Genomic DNA, 17,715 nt, shown 5'->3' on the forward strand with positions numbered 1-17,715 from the left:
ACACACACACACACACACACACATACAGAATTTAGGTGGATTTCTTTAAAGGGGAGCATCAGATATATTACTAAGCAAAAATTAAGCAGTCAGTCGGAGAGTAGTTCAAGAGTTAAATCAAAGTAGTCCCAGTAATTGGCTATTGACTCCAATAGGAGAGATGATCTGAAGGAAGTGAGTCCACACTGAGTTTACCCCAAGCTTAGGAGGAAATGCAGGATGAGTGAGCTGCAACTGTGGTAACTTTCCATAAGTCAAGGAACTTCTTCAGGGAGGATTTTTAGATAATCTAGATTTAAACAAATCCTTAAGCAAGTTCCCAGGCCCTTGTAGTTGCTGAAAATATCGGGAGAAACAGGACAGACTTATGCAAATACATGATTATCTAAAAGTATGTAATAACAAACTGTAACAGAGTTATTTGGAGGTTTGATTTTTTTTTTTCCTAACAGGAAATAGGGTTTAAAAAAAGTTAGTGTTTTGTAAAGGTTCTGCAAGACTGACTCACTAAAACAAATGCTGACTCACTAAAATAAGCAAATGGTGCTTTGATCAAGCTAAGAACAGGTAAATTGGAATTTCTTTAGAAAATGCTTCCTCACCTTAGCCACTGAATCTGTTTATAGAGCCCATTAAAAGGTCACAGGCAGTATGTACCCAGTCTGTATCGCCATTGTGACAGACAGCAGAGTGATGGCCTGCATAGAAGAGACATATTCCTTATTGAAGTTGAGCATGTCCATAAGCTTCCTGGTTGCAGTCTCCTTTCTGGCTCTTCTCTAAATGTTGGAACATCCAAGACTTCACTCTCAACCCTCTTCTCTGTCTCCACTTTCTGGCCAGGTGATACCATTTAGCCCAGAATCATCATATATCGCTTATTCTCCAGCCTGACCTCTCCCCTACACTAGAAATGCATTATAGTCAACCAACCATTTGATACCTTTTCATCAAACGTTGACCAAGAATCTTCTCCCTACCTCAAGCTTTCCCCATCCGCCCAGTTGTTTAAGCCCCAAACTCAGGCATCATTCTTGGTTTCTTGCTTTTCTTCACAATCTTCATTCAATCCATCAGCAAGTACTTGTGATTTAAACCCCCCCCCCACCAAAGATATCCCCAACCCAACTACTTCCAGCATCTTCACTGCTAAAGCTCTAGTTCATCCCATCAAGCCAGCTTCCTAGTTTAACATGCTGCTTGATCAACCCCTGTATAACAACCAGAGAGACCTTATTAAAATGTAAATAGAAGTGTTATTTCCCTAATGAAAACTTTTCTCTAGTGGTTGCCTATGACCTATGGAATAAAATCAAAAGTCCTACATGGTCTAGTGTTCTTTCTTTCTATACCCTCCAAACTCTAATCTGTCTCCACCCTTGTCCTGGTCCACTATTCTTCAGCCACACCTGCTTGCTTTCTATTCTTCCAGCATGCTTCCAGCTCAGAGCGTGTGTACTTCCCATACGTTGGAATGTTCTACACACACCTCTTCCTCCCAAGCCCCACAAGTAGGATGTCTACTTCTTACCATTTTAGCCCCAACTCATATCATATTTTCATGATTCCTTTTTTGACCACCTCAGCTAAAGCTCCACATCTAGTCATGGTTTGCCACATTACATCACATTGTCCTATATTGTCTTTCTCATAAGACTGAGCTGAAAAAACTGCATTAATTTTTATGTTTGTTGTTTATCTTTCCCAACTAGAAGGTAAGAGCTTGGAAGTCAGACCTCTAGTTATTGCAGTATCCCCAGTACTAGCATACTGTCTGGAATATCAGGGACCCTCAGTAAACAAGTGTTGGTAACTATACTAGGTTTTACCTTATTACCCCTCTAATTAACTCTGAAATGAAGTCAGCAATATTCCCATTATACAAGTGAGTCAGTTTTACTTTTTCACGTGTAAATTTTATGTCATATATACCGGGGGTGCCAAAAAAATGTATACACATGACTTGTATTCATCTTTTGTTATCAGTATATATTGAATATTACAATTTTAATATATTTTTTTCCTTCTTAAAAATGTGTATACATTTTTTGGCACCACACACATACACACAATAGAAAAATAAACTGAGGGTGTGTCATATCTCACACATCCACTTGGCTCACCTTATTCAGGTTTTCATGGTGGGCCGGGAAACTGGGATGATTCATATTGTAACTAAGAATTTCCTTGGTTGGTTTGGTTTAAATATATTCTAAAAGCAATAACTGATCTCCACTAAAACTATACAGTGTGTTCTCTTTTATTATAGTACTGACTTAACAAAATTCCAGAAATTGTTCTCTTTCAATGTTGGACTATGTTAAATACATTTTATACAAAGGATGGGAGGCCAAGTTCAGTGAAGAGATTGATTGCAGCTATGACTTTTAGACCCCATTCTCATTTCTTAGGGTATATATAATATATATCAAAAAGATAATTTGGTTACCCATTTTTTTAAAATTTAAACATAAGTTTCCTATATTCACCATTGTAAGCAAAGTTCTTCCCCATCCCTACCATGAGAAGAAGATTTTTTTTAAAAATCTAATTGAGAATACTCTCTTATATTTATTCATTTGGGTTTTTATCATTCTTGTCTAGAAATTTCAGATACCTATGTGTATTGTGGAGTTTGGAAGTTAAGAAAGCACCATTCTACTAGGGCAATTGCTAACAATTTGCAATCACTAAATATTAAATTAGTTCAAGGCATATAGAGAAGGTGTCCATCAGTTATCTAAGATAGTGTCTTATTCTTCATTCCTAAGAAAGGTGGAAAAGATTCATCAATCTTTTTCATTGCACTTAAGGAAATCATTATGAGTTGAATGAGTAAGTGCTTTCACTAACAGCTCTTTAGTAAAACCTTGAAAACCCCCGTAGTGGCAATCCTAAGAGATATCTCCAGCGTATGAAATATTTGTTGGGATTACTATCACTCTGCCCTTCCTCTTCCTCATCATCACTCTCAAGAGCAAAATTCTCCAAAAAGGATTGACTCCACTGGAAAATCGGAGGAGAGTTTGACCTGAATTTGGATCCATTGTATCTAAATCGGCCTTATTGCCAAGCGTCTGCACACTGTGACACTTGTAGTCTCAGGAAGTAAAAGAGAATTCCCTGAATGTCAGAAATAATCAAGTACAAATCTAATCTTTGAAAACTCTGGCTACCATCATACACTGGTAAGCTTAATTTGGATGCCCAAAAAAATAGACTAAACTCAACAAATTTTGCAAAAATGAGTTACTGTGTAATAAAAAGTTAATGAAATTAGGTAAACATGATGCTCTGTTTCTCCAAGTGTGGTCACTGAATCATCTACAGAACTACTGGCTGGGGTGCTCATTTAACATGGCAGCCCTACCCTAACCCATTCCCCAGTCCCAAATATAATCTCATGGGGGAGTTTCTAATAAGTACCCTCTGATGATGCTTTTCGACACTACAGTTTAAAAAATACTCTCCTGCAGTATGACATATGACATGGCTGGGAAATGGAAACATCTCCCTTACATTCTGAGATGCGTGCCAGTGCCTAGGCAACCCCGGCCATTCAGAAGGCTCTAATCTAAGACCAGATGAAGTCACCCGTACATACACTTGTTCTAAAAGCACTGATGTGTTATTCCTTGAGAAGTTCTATTGAAAAATGCTAACTCATTAATATGAATTGAAGAGGAGATGCTTAGGAATATGAGAATTCTAACTAAAAATTCTTAAGCCACCAAGAAATTGATTCTTTAAAAAAAAAAAAAAACACAAGTATTCATGGCACATCATGATTTAACCTTTGAAAGATGCTTTTTGTTTCATTTCACTTATGTTTTCATAGTTCTCTGTGGTCTTAAATTAATAAACCATTATCAGACTTCCAAGTGTAACTGGTTAGAATTCCTAACCCTGTCTTATAGATGAGGAACCAAAACCATATGAACATTAAACGGGTGATTGTTATAGATTTTTAGCATTGACACCACTGATACCATGCATATTATTCAGGTACTCCCCCTGAGGCTCGTATTAGAAGTCATGAGGGCTCAAAATTTCTTCCAGTTGTGGTTCTAAGTCTTTAACAAATACAAGCTAGTAGCTTTGTTGATTTTTATATTTACCATTGCTCTCTCTTGTCCCTGACCATACTTGTTCCTTTTTCCTTTCTTGGACAAAACCAAAGAAATATTTATCATTCTATTTTACTGTCGTCATACCACTTTTAGATTGGAAAGCTAAAATAGAACGTAGCAGGGAACTGGGGACCACAGGGCATTAGGAGGTTTCACTATGAATTTAAGTTTAGGAACTGCAGCATTGACGGTTAATTAAGTCTACCTTGAGCAATCAGATGTTGATTGATCTGGAAACAGTTATCCTCAATTTAAGATGCTCTATCCGTGTGGTTAGTATGGAATGAACACTTGAAGTGCTCCTTGTCGACATTTTAGTTTCACTAATATATCACACTTTAATGTTCAAATCTGGACCTGAGAAATTCACCATCACACATAGCTGAAGACCTGAAGTGTTTGTTAAGACTTAAGATGGTGTAAAAGCTGTAGGTGAGGCCGCTGCTTCCCTCGACCCCCTCCTTCTATGAAAATACATTCTGGGTCAGGAAGATGGGGTACAAGAAGAGGGAAGAAATTGGTTGGTGATAACGAGAAGAGAAATAATTGAATGGGTCCCAGGAAAAAAGGGGAGTTTTATGTACCCACAATGAACCCCCCAAAAGCTTTATTTAATGCATGTGATTATTCTGAGTGTAAATATCAGAAAAATTATGTTACTGACTCTTGTTCTCTCATCTGATTATTACTCTAGTCATAGCACTTTATCTTGTAAACCTGAAGTTCTTTAATATTTAAAGTAGATATTAAAGATAGGTTGATTCATGTCTTCAGTGCAAAACTATATGAGTGCAAATAAATGATGTACAAAGACAGTTTTGTCTTTGACATCATCTGTTCTAAATGTTGCTACTATACTAACAGCCTTTGATATGCATCTCGTCATGGCTGTAGATCTTGATAAACACACTTAGGAACTGGGAAGAAAGTAAAATATAAATTACATTAGAATGAATTAAGAAAAGAACTGCATCTTGGTACCCTCCCAAGCGGAGAGATTTATGAAAGCATCACACACCAAGAGAAAGGACTTCTTTCCTTTTCTGTTTCAACTTCACCATCACTTTCACCACCACAGTTTCACAGGACTTCTTACTTTATTTATCACCAAGTTCCATAATTAACATATGGTTCATGTTATTGATTTCTCAGGTTTCAAAGTAAAATAAATTGAGCTTTCTTCCACATTTAGAATATACAGTTTTTTTAAGGAACTCTAAACAAAGACACACATTATTTGTAAGTTAGAGAGCAGCTGCCAGAAAACAGAAAATTAGGAATGGAGTCATGGGTGAAATAATGGAGATACTGTTCAGAGGTAACCCTTTGTACAGCAGGAAATTTTCCTTAGAAAAGACAGCTGAGTTTGCTTGTAAATTTTGCTAGAAACAGGCCTGATTTAGTAACATTTAGTGCTGGTTAGGAGGCTGAAGACACACTTTCAGCTTTGGATACCAAGCAAGTGCTTTCTCGTATGGTTTTGTGTAAAGTCCAAACACTTTATAGTTTCAAAAAGTATGTGTGTATTGGGGGAGGGGAGGGCGCGGGTGCAATTTTTTAAATGAATAGAATAATCTATAAGCAAATATTAGATCTGGGAGTAGAGAAGAACTTGCCAAGACAAAAATAATAAACTGTAGGCATTATCATAAAAGAAATAACCCATACATTATACTATAAACATTTTCAGCTTAAAATGTACATAAAACTAAAGGCAAATAAAATATTTGTAAAAATTATGACAGAGGTTTAATATCCTTAACATATAAAAAGCTCTTACAAACCAATAAGAAAAAGAAAATTACCCAATTTATATATGGATAAGGAACATGAACAGACAATTTCAGAAAGAAATACATGTATATAAGTAAATAGGTGGAGGAAATATTCAACCTCACAGATAATCAGAGAAATGCACATTAAAAATCGGAATGTAGCATGATAGGAGATGATTAAATGTGAAAATTCATTTAATGGAACGATTTTTCCAAAGTCATTTTTGAAGAAAAATTGCACAAAGAAAGATGAGATCCAAACTGTGTATATGTAATATCCCAATTGTGAAATACGTTTCAAATGCATGTATAGAAAACTAAAAGGAAATATACTAAAATACTAATAGTATCTATCTCTGTTGTGGTATTATCCATCGTTTATGTTTTTGGTCTAAAATGAGCATCTACTACTATTACACAATAGGACAGATTTTGTAAAATAATCAATATGTATACATTAAAAACATTAGTACATATTTACTGATGCTGCTATTGACAAAATGGCAAACATGGAAAGATTAGGAAAAAATAATGTGATAGGTTTTCTAAGAAGACAGACTGACACAACTGTTATTATCTCCTTTAATCTTACTGGCATTTGACCATTAAATAGTATAATTGGGCTATGAAAGAATTTCATTGGATTGTAAATGGAAGCACTTGCTGGTGAGTAGTAAACTTCTAAATTAATGTCTGCATATAGAATAAAGTTACAAGCCTGGTTTTACTACAGTGGCAGGCACTGGTGTGGGTTTCTTTAATGATCTTTAGATTTTCAATATTTTTCACTTGAAATCACCTTTCAGTCCTCTTGTTAAAAATGAGCTCGTAACAATTACATAATATAGTTAAGCAAAGTCTTTTTAGGACATATGCATTATTCTGTGATAAGAAAGGAATGTTTCTTTTCAAACCTGTGTTGGCCTGTACAGGGAGATCGGCCACAAAGAGATAAGATGTTGTGAACACAGAATGGTTTAATGAAGGACTGTCAGAGGTCTTTCCAGTTTTTCTTGAAGTAATAAAATATTTAATTCGAGACTTGAAATACTAACAATGATCTTCGTAACAGATACTTGCCCTTACAATAACACAAATAACTCCACTATTCACTCAGACAACCTACTAATTTTTTCTTGAAAAATTAAAAGAGCGGACAGGGATGCCAAACAAAGGACATTTGAATGTATGTTTATTATCTTTCAGCTTTTTTTTATCTGTCTTCCTTTAAAGTCTGTTGTCCCTTCCCATTGTGGCCCTTTGAACATATGAAGATGAAAATAGACCAGTATGGATGATAGTAAATGGAAACTGTTTAGGATGCACTGTTTACAGAAAGATAAATAAATACCCGCAGCTTTGGTAGTCCTCTTGTTGGATTTAGAAAATTGGCATCACCAAACACATTCAAAATAGCTTTTATCCCAGACCGAACCATCTATTATATATGGTAGGTAAAATTGCTGTGTTCCAGCACAGCCCTTTGAGCCGTAAGCTGTCAAAGGTGGAGGCAACAGGCCCTTGATGGTAACCGAAAGTGTTGAGTAGGAGAGAGTCCCATTTCACTCAGATAGAAACCACTGAACTTTCTTTCTTCCACTCAGAATAACAAAGTCCTAGCCTCTGGTGATTGATGAGCATGTTGCCAGGGGAAATGGACTGGAAAATCGTCGCCTTGTCTTTTACTTGCCACAGGAAAGCCATAACAGAGATCTCTATTCTTCTTGTTCTGATAAGAGGCCTGAGGAAGCATCAAGGGAGGGCTGTGAAGCCTGTACGTCTGTTATATCCAGCTGCTTGCTCAATTGCCTTTTAAAATACGGCCCATATAGTTCCCTAACTCTTAAATTGTACATGTGTGCAGTTGGATAGCCTTTGACAAGCCATGCAGCTTTTTTGACCACTACAAGGTGGCGTGTGAGCTGAAAGAGGCTATTTTAATAAGGACAGGTATCCCCTATTTGCATTTCTGAAAATGTGTAATGAAATTCCATATGTAGAATTTTTTTGTTCCTACTGGCATTGTTAACTTGGATATTTGTAGTCTGGGAAAATTTGGGAGCTCAGAAACATAAGCTGGAGCTAAACTCATAAATGCCAATAATGTTTTAACTAACAAGGAATGATGTAAGAAGCACCCCCATAGCACACCTCTTTCCAGAGCCCTTGGTGGTAGGATGCAGAGCTGCTGGGGAAGCCGTCCATGGGCATTACACTTGAAGCTCAGGATTGCACATGCACATGTCTTTGGTAATATCTGAAGAATCAATTCTGAGAGAGTCCACTTCACACCATCCAGTTGTCACATAAGAGGGAATGTCTGAAGTTGAGTGGGATTCCTATTTATTAACGTTTCCATGTTGGTCTTAGCAAGAAGGACCTATTATTTCAATACTATGTTCTCAGCATCTTATGGATTTGAAGTTTTTAAATTTTCATGAAAATACTACTTTGTGTTCAGAAATCAGGAATCCTTAAAGACAATGTTGGCAGTAAACATCTCAAAAAGACTCAGGGAGCATTATATACTAGTGTATTTGGGAAATGTGTTTAAGAGATTAGCATTTCCACTTCCATGACTTCTTCTTTTGTGTCTTTTCAAGGCCTGTTTTTCAATTCTGAGTTAGTAAATTTAAACCTTTCCTACATTAAGTAGGTCTCTCACAGATGATATTTACAGAAATAACAGCCCATCCACTAAAGTTACTCCCAGAACCTTTACCTGGTAGAAGTGGTCCTGTGTACCGTTTTATTCTCTCCCTGGCCTTGTGCTTCTTACTAGAGTGAGTTGGAGCATTTTGTTAATTCCATTTGTTGGTGGAAAGATAGATTGTCTGTTCCTAACTAACTCTTGGCAGCCCGAGAATGGCCATCCTGAGCCCACCACCCTAATGCTGGCTTTGAAAGCCCCCTTGGAAGTGGAAACGCGTCCCCTTTCTTCCCCAGGGTCAGGAATGCTGCAGGTTATTGCATTATCATCTTCTGTTATTCACCCCCCAAAATGAGAGGACTGCCTGTCTTAGACCAAAACCTGCACATTGTTCACTTGCTGAATTCCCTGCTTGCTATGAGTATTCCCTAGAAATTTTTGAGAAATTTCTGAGAAGCTGACTACATTTTCACATCAGCTAGTATACTTTAGAACTTAAGAGGGAAGAAAAAGTGAATTGAATACATTCTTGTTTTTATGAGCATATTCACTACTTCAGAGGCACCAAAATTTCACCCCATGCTATGCCCAGACACAAAATTGAGGAGCCTCTTTGTTGTGTCTTTTTGAAATGCCCTTTGGGGCTTCTCAAATTTGTTATAAAAACGCTTATCAGTGTGATTTTCCCATTACAACTTTCCATTGTTTTCTCCTTAAACTGGACTTTTTTTTTTTTTAACTTGATTTTTGAGTCATGCATAAGATCATGGTTAGGCGATCTTCTGCTGCGCTTTTTTTTTTTAATTACATGCCTTTATTTGTTCACCTGAGCTGAAATCAACAAGGCCTAATCTATAACACAACCACCATTGTAAGTGACCCCCGCCGTTTGATTCATGATTATATTGAGAGAAAGTGGATCTTCTCAAGGTTCGGGCAGATTCCTCAATCTCGCAAAACATTGCATGCAATTAAATTAATGGGCTTGAACTCGAGATTCTTTTGTGTGTGTGCTTGTATGTGAGAGAAAGAGTGAAAGACTTACCCCATGCATAGAATTTTTTAACTGGGCAGCGCTATGATACTTAGCTAGAGGCAAGAGATGCCCTGTTGGCTCCTAGGCCTTTCCGGAAGCTGCTTGCTGGAGTAGACCCCTTGGAGATGAATCTCACGTGGTTTCTTTTTGCCTGAGTGATGTTCCTATCCTAACTTACAGACCTTAGAAGGCCTTGGAAGAGGAATACTTCTTATATCAAAGGTACTTTGGAGATTGGAGTCTGCAGTTTTCCACTCAGGAAAATAAACCAGAGTATTAACTCCCAGCAAATGCTACCTCCTTGGTTTGAAGCCGTTTGTAAAGCATTTTCTTCCTGGTTTGTGCGCCCCGCATTGTTTCGGCTCCTCTCATCACTGACCAGCTGGCTTGTTGGTGAATAGAGCTGTGGGCCCCTCGCCATGTTTCATGTGAGGTCTTGGCTGGGTGGCAAACAGGCAGCCTGTAGCCAGTGTCAGCAGTTCAGGAGGAATTGGCACAGCAGTGTCCCCATTAATTTCTGCTTGTCACATACTGTCATGCAAGTTACACCAGAGAGGAAATGACCGTTAGAAAAAAAAAAAAAAAAGGTACCCTTGTGGCACTGGGTCCCCTCCAGACGTTCCCCGAGGTTAAACAAGTGGATACAATTAGCTCTACACAGACAGCTGCGGGGAAGGGAAAGCCTATAAGTGGGCCCCACAGCAATATGTCTTTCCTGTTAGCAAGGAGTGTCAGCTATCAACATCTGCCATATTTTAACCCTTCAAAGGGACCGGTAAATTAAGGGGAGCTATTATCCCACGCTCTGCTGATCATTATCAATCATAATGCCCTGGGAAATTACCACAGTGCTGCTGCCTTGGTGGCGGGTTTTTGTCCTTTGGGAAGCGTTTTGTTTTTTTTATGTTTTTGCTGGGAGCAGAGAAGAGTGGTGGGGGCAAGAGGATGAGGGAAAAGTGGCCCTTTAATTGTTGGTAATTTACTGCCACAGGGAAGGAGACTAGAGAGGCAATAAACTCCTCTTCAGTTCAAACAGAAGTCGTTAAAATTGGTGGGCTCCAGACGGCTTCCATTTCCAAAGAGATTGATCTTGCTGACTGACTTTTGTCAAGCCCGTCTTCCCTGAGAGCTGGGGTGGTTTTTAGAGCACAGATAAGAGCTTTGGGAAAGGAGAACCACTTCTAGAGGAGGAAGGCCATCCAAGATGAGAAAAGAAACTCAGAATAAATTAGAGGCTTCCGAAAACTGAAATTTTTTAAAGATTGAGATGATTAAGCTGCTGTTATCCAAATAGAGTCCTGAGTAATCTTTGTAAGCACGTACTTTGTTTGAGGGTATATTTGTCTAGTGAAAATATGATTCCCAGCACGAGGGGATGGATGAGGCGGTCCCATGTGACACAATGCTGTTGAGACTTATTTGTCTGAACTAATCATTAAAACTAGGGGAAAATAGAGAATGGTTTATTACAATGCTTTAACTCCAACAGGTATTGGGTTCACATTTGTGAAGTTGGAACTTTCTCTTCTGGAAAGATAGCATTTTGCTCAGGGGGATGGGTATTTCTTTATCAGACAGGTGTTCTGGAAATGGTCAGTAATGATAATGGTAGGAGATAAGAACTGATATTCATCTATGTGATTGCATCAAGGACAGAACATTGAAAGGAATAATCATAGTTGGATTTCACTAGGTTCTTCCTTAATGTTACTGAGGAAAATTCTGGCACTATTTAAAATAACTTTCAGTGAGGGCTAGAGCAACCATTAGGATAATTGAGTAAAAGTAACAATGTGTCATATTATCTAGATTTCATCTATTCCTATAGGGAAGAAGAGATGGCATGATCACCAAGGAGAGCTTAGAGATATTGTCAAGGATGAATGGTAGAGAGTTATTCCAGTCTTCTACTTGGCATTATCTAGTCTAAGACCCTCATTTTATAGATTAGGAATCAGAAACTCAGGGAGGTTAGGGAATTGTCTAAGATCTCACAGGGAAGCAGAGGCACAAGGCAAGCCTCTCCTTCCTAGGTGAACTGTTTATATATCATTCCATGGGCAGTACAGCAGCAACAAAGGGCTGCCCCTGCCCTGTTGACAGGCAGGAGTAGGAGGAACCACAAATCTGGGGTAGAGGTGACTTTCTTCAGTAAGGGACACAGTCAATTTCTGCCATGATGTTAGGCTGTAGATTTGATGCACCAGTTTTAGTTGGCCCTAGGAGAGCAAGACACCAATTTTAAAAGATTGTCTTCTTGTCCAATTTTAAGCATAGCTAGTAATATATAAAAGTATTTCTTAATGTCAAAATAATATACAGATTTGGAGAAATTTACCTCTTTGGCTACTTAACAATCTTTTATGTATTCAATCACAGAGGAGAATCAGTCAAGTTTACATAAATATGAAGCCACATAAATAATGTGCTCAATCCTTAACTGTGGGATCTCATTCAATAGATGGGTAGACTGTATGTGAGTTTTTTTATTACTTACGTTACTGATCTCTGATTTTAGGGGATAATCAATACTTCTGTTTGAGCTTAGGTGAACATTGAAGCATAACATTTAATTAAGTTAAATGTCACAGTTTGATGTTCAGAAGTAGATTTATTCACCATAAGATAGATTCTTCATTACAAATGAAAACATACAGAAACTAAATTATACTTATCCGTGTTTAAATACCATTATTTTTCTCAGAATTGTTCCTTAGGCCTGATTTCAGGATCTGTCATATAGCATCAGGCTTCAGTTGAAGCACATACCTGAAGATTGTGTAGGCTCCAGAGGGATACCAGATGATGCGAAACAGGACAGCAGAGAAAATACCAATTTCGTGAACAATGATGAGCCAGTAAGAGAAAAAAACACTGGCTTGAACTTCATGGGTCAGCACTGAATCATTACTAAACGCCTGTGGTATTCAGAATCATAACATCGGTTGTGAAGAACTGCTTTGGTAGTCATGTGTCCATAATATGTAACTCCGTAACAATTCTCTTGGTTTTGGTATTAATTAATAGTGACTATATTTCATAACATGGCATATTTCATTTGGAGATACTTGCCTTAAAACAAGTCAACTCAAAACTCGAAAATCTTTCCTAGCACTCATTAAAATTCTAATTGCTGAGTTCTCATGGGAAAAAGTAGTTTCTCATTTTAAGCCTCAACATTTCAATAGGATTTGGTATAGCATTTCATTTCACTTCTAGTCCTAATGACTCACTGCATTCTTTTCCCCAGAACTTATCCCCTGTTTACCCTCGGAGTTCTCTCTCATGTAGACACAAGCCTAGTGAATCAGTAGGCATGACTATTTTCATGAACAGCTGAATAGTTCAACGTCCGTAATGCCGTTGGAAAACATTGTCTCGTCTGCAAGCTGAAGGAAAATTAATGTTTCCTGTACATTTATATCTTGATTGGATTTGAATTTTTTTAAAAAGATTAGATTCTGGGTGAAACTTTTCAGAGCTGACCTGGGACACTCTCATGCAGTTGGGAAGTAGCCCTATCTTCATTTTACAGATGGAGGCAGCTGGCATAACCAGCTAATTAATGACTTGCCCAAGTTCACACAAGTAAAAAGCCAGGAGCTAGATTTGTGACTCTTGCATAATCCATAGGATTAAATACAATTTATATATCTTGGTCAGTGCTATTTAATAAGTCCTATTTACATAAATGTGTTAACATTTCCGTGCCCTCTGGGCCATTAAGGCAATTTATTTTTATAATTTTAATTGTTAACAAACTTCTGAGTGTATCAAATAAACTCAAACAAAATGAAGATAGATCCATTAAATTTTATTATGTTTAAACCCCATGGTGTCAGTGATAGGATTCAGAAATGAAAGCTTTTCATTAGATATTGGCTATTACAAACATTGTGTCTTGTTTAACACAATATTATATTGTGTTATAAATTATATTCAAAGTTAAGGAGAATATACCCTTATTTCTGCAGATTTACTTTTTAGGACTATATTAGTGTGTTTTCAAAGATACAGCTTATTTCTTTAACATAACAATTCTATAAAAAGTTAACAGAATTGCCTGTATGATCACTGGTTTTATATTTCTTCACACATCTTTAAATTGTCACCTGTTTGTGGCTGCAGTTGCCATATTGTTGTCATTGAGAAAAGAGTCCACATTCAGATAATCTCTACTTAAATTCTCTTATCTCTAATGAAAAGATCATGCCCTTTTCGTTTTTTAATTTTGGGAGAATAACACATGAACTTCAATGCAGTTGTGAATTAGAGCCCAACTTAGTTAAGACAAACATCCCTTTCTTCTTAAAATATCAATAATAATCTAGCAACTCAAATAGAAGATTTATCATCACCTTAAAATGTCTTAGCTGTTTTTCTCATGTGACTGAGTATTTTATGCTTATATTTGAGAACAAATGAAGATTGTGCGAGACCACTGAAAATAGAATTTTAGTATTTTGAAGGAATTATTTAATTACATTGTTCCTCCAAGCAGTTCAGAAACCACTCCTGGAATTTATTTATGTAGTGCTTTATAGATATTATAATCTGTGTCTATTTCCTTTATAAAAAATAGAAGGCCTCCCAGGCTGCCGTTTTTACTATTGATTTTTATAATGATCAAATAAGACATCCCTGTAGAAATATACTTTATAGTTGTTTAGCTGGTAATCCACACTCTACCTCAAAACTTAGGGTAACCCATTATAAACATTATCATTAAATATCATTAAAGCCTTTTTTTAAAAAACCTCATTTATGCCAGGTACATTTTTATATTGTGAGAGCTGCTTGAAAGCAAAGCAGGGCTTGTAAAAAAAACATATTAGAATGCACTTGAAATTCACATTGCAAATGTAACAGGTCAGATTTTCAAAGCCAGTGTTCTCGTTGTTCCATCAGGTCTCAAAAGATGACTGGAATGTGGAAAAAGGCTGACCTCCCACAGCGTGACATAAACCCACTCCTTTTCTTCAGAAATGGCTTGTTGCAATAAGGTTTTATCATCATGACTCAGTATTGTTCTTTATAAATCATGTACATCTATCTCATTCTCATTTTACTCTTTCTTGTAATTTCCTAAACATGACATGGTGCCCGCTCAACTTGAAATCTTGAGAAGTTGACAAGGTTTATCTAGTAGGATCTACAAATTAGAAGTGTAAACAAAACTGGAGGGATCATTTTTAACTTAGGAGACCATTTTTTAAGGCGTGAAGGCATCACACAGAAATCAATGAAATTATAAAACTTTCAGAATTGGAAGAAAACGTTGGAATCTCTATAGTCCAGCCTTCCCATGTTACTTACATTCAAGAAAGTGAATCCCAAAGAAGCTGGATGAGTTGCCTAATGCAGTTAGGACTAGTGCTAGAACTTTAACCAATGTCCTATTAGTCTAGCAATAAACTTTCCAAAAGTTGTATAAATGTGGTTTTGTTCTCGTTTACACAGAATTATTTTCTATACTATAACTTATACTTAAAACATTTTATTATTTGTTTGAATGAGTTATATACTTACTTGCACGTTCCTCTAAAAATAATGTTAGTTTGAACTTTGCCTTCATTTTTACTGCCCTAACCCCAGGATCCATAGAGCCTTCTTTGCAATAGCTTTCATTCTTAGCACTTTATTCTCTTCAATTAGAGCCTCATTCCAAGTGTGTTTCTTTTTTTCCATGAAGAGTTAGAATGATTTCTGTCTTCCTATTTCATTTCAGTAATGTTCATACCCTATTAAAGTTCTTGTTCCTTATTCTATTTCTCTGGTAGCTTCTGACACAGTTACTTGCCTATTTTTCAAATAGGGACATATGTGAAATAAGCACGTGGCTTTTAATTCAGTTCAATAAAACTTATTGCATGTGTTCAAAGCACTGTGCTGTTCCAGGACTAGAGAAGGCTAAAATAAGTAAATTTAATTTCTTAGTTCTGAATGCCTTCAAAAACTTACAGGACACACAGGGCGAGTGCTATAGAGCAGTCAGACATTCCCTGTGAGGTACGTAATGGAGGAGGTGCAGTAGAGGCTCGGGATCAAAAATGCACACGTGGTTGAAGGAATGAGAATTTAGCATGCCTACCCTGAAGAATTTGGTTTTGGACACTGGCATATATTTTCTCAGTTGACATTAAGTTACAAAATCACCTGGTAAATTTTGCATTAACATTCATGAATTCCACAGGTGTGGATGGGGAAGTAGGGGCGGGGGCTACGAGTAGTTATATGTTTGCTTTTTGTGGAGCCTCAGGAAACGATGCCTCAGCTAGATTTGGGGGAACTCTACACTACTTAAATGTCTTCAGCCCCACAGACACCATCTGCTTATTTCATTTTATTTATTAGATATGGAGAAAGAAAGTCCATGGCAACAAGATACCTGGTTACTAGCCATGTGAGTTGAGGAAGTCACTTAACTTCTCTGACCCTCAATTTTCTTATCTGTAAAAACGGATAAAAATGTGCAAACCAAGTGAGTTAAAATGTATGAAGTATTTTATAAACAGCCTAGCATCTTAATGATATAAAAGATGATGATTGTTCTCCTGTGTGTTTTCTAGTTACCCTCATGTACTTTTCAAATGTAGAGATCCAAACTGGGCACAGTACTACACAAAGGCCTGACTGATGATGATGGTAGCTTAATAGAAGTGATACCAAGTAGATAATGCATGGAGACCTTAATGATCCACCAAGGTCACTTGATCTATTTGGTGAACCTGAAGGCCTTTCTTCATTCTGGTTTGGGCCTTTGTTGACTAGAAAATGCCTTTTTGCATTTCCTTCCATCTCTTTTTTGCTGATGATATAACAGTTACCTCCTGAATTACTGTAAAAAAAAAATCTTCAGATTCTCGGGAAAGTCAAGTCCTATAAACTTTTTTTTTTTTAAGATTTTTTAATTGGGGAATTGGGGGAGGGGAACAGTATTGAGGAAGTGGGGAAGGGCAACAGACAAGTTGCTGTCCTTTGGTTCTTCAGTCTAGTTGTGGAGGACATCACTTCACTGGCCCATGTTGGTATTGTGATCATTGCGCTCTTCCTGGGTGAGACAGATCTGTCACCCGACCTTGGATGGCTGCTCACGGCAGCTCTTGGCGGCTCACGCCAGCTGCCTGCCACTCACGGTAGCTTACAGCAGCCCACTGCAGCTCCATTGCAGCCTACGCTGTCACCACTGACTCACGGCAGTCCAGCTCCAGGTCGAGCTGTTGTTCACCACCTTAGCTGTAGAGAACGCAGCATCACTGGCCCTATAGTGGGATCCGAACCGGGGTCCTGCTGCTCAGAGCTGGCATCCCAAGCCAATTCTTAACCAACGCGCTACTCGGCCAGCCCAAGTCCTATAAACTTTATCTCTGAACTTTCTAAGTATAGAACACACAATATGCCATCATAAGTTTAAGTAATTGATTTTAAGAATTTTCCATTGTGTACTGGAACACCTAAAAAGTGAAAGCCCTGAGAATAATATAGTATATTTAACATCTGTGCATTTTCCCTCAATTTTTAGTCATATTTTCCTGGTGGCAGCTGATCAAATTGAAATGCTAAGTTTTAAAATATTGTAATATTTGATGTACTTCAAATGAATCAACTTTTATTGGCATGCTTTAAATGGGAACAAGAAAGCCTACGAACAAAGAAATATATTCTAGTTTTATTTCTGATTTATTCTATAAGTCCTTGTGCAACCGGTGTTCAAGCCATTGTGATAAATAACTTGACTATATTATATAAACACAGTTCCTATATAGCTTAAAATCTAGAAAGGGAAACTAAAATATGTAGAGAAATTGCCACCACATAAGGCAGTATATGACAAATGCCGCCTAAGTGTTAAAATGACAGTGCTGTAGGAATTCAGAGCAGGGAAAGATAAGAACTGGCTTTATGAAGACAGTGGCAATTGTTTAGTACCTTGAAGATGTTACTCTGAGACATGAGTTACACAACCCAGAAGCAGCCAGGATTTGGAAGTCTTGCTCAAGAGTTGCCACTTTCCACTTGGGGAAAGACAGCATTCGGATGGACACGTCAGAGAGATGAGGACAAGAGGTCAGTTAAACAGGAGAGGAATGGGCTTCATCCTGTAAGTACTGGGAAATAATGCCA

The 17,715-nt window shown here is 37.4% G+C and overlaps 2 protein-coding genes across 3 annotated transcripts in view; one reads left to right on the forward strand and one right to left on the reverse strand.

Annotated features, from left to right (window-relative positions):
• LOC109373594 (uncharacterized) overlaps positions 1-10,012 on the reverse strand; it is a 138,191-nt gene extending 128,179 nt beyond the window's left edge. Inside the window, exon 1 of the mRNA XM_019627595.1 lies at positions 9,889-10,012. Within this exon, the coding sequence (XP_019483140.1) occupies positions 9,889-10,012 (124 nt within the window). The remainder of the gene's footprint in view (positions 1-9,888) is intronic.
• Positions 1-17,715, forward strand: part of CDK6 (cyclin dependent kinase 6) — a 128,401-nt gene that overhangs the window by 73,484 nt on the left and 37,202 nt on the right. The window lies entirely within an intron of this gene.

The sequence above is a fragment of the Hipposideros armiger genome, unplaced genomic scaffold (genome assembly GCF_001890085.2).
Source record: "Hipposideros armiger isolate ML-2016 unplaced genomic scaffold, ASM189008v1 scaffold_737, whole genome shotgun sequence".
Classification (NCBI taxonomy): Eukaryota; Metazoa; Chordata; class Mammalia; order Chiroptera; family Hipposideridae; genus Hipposideros; species Hipposideros armiger.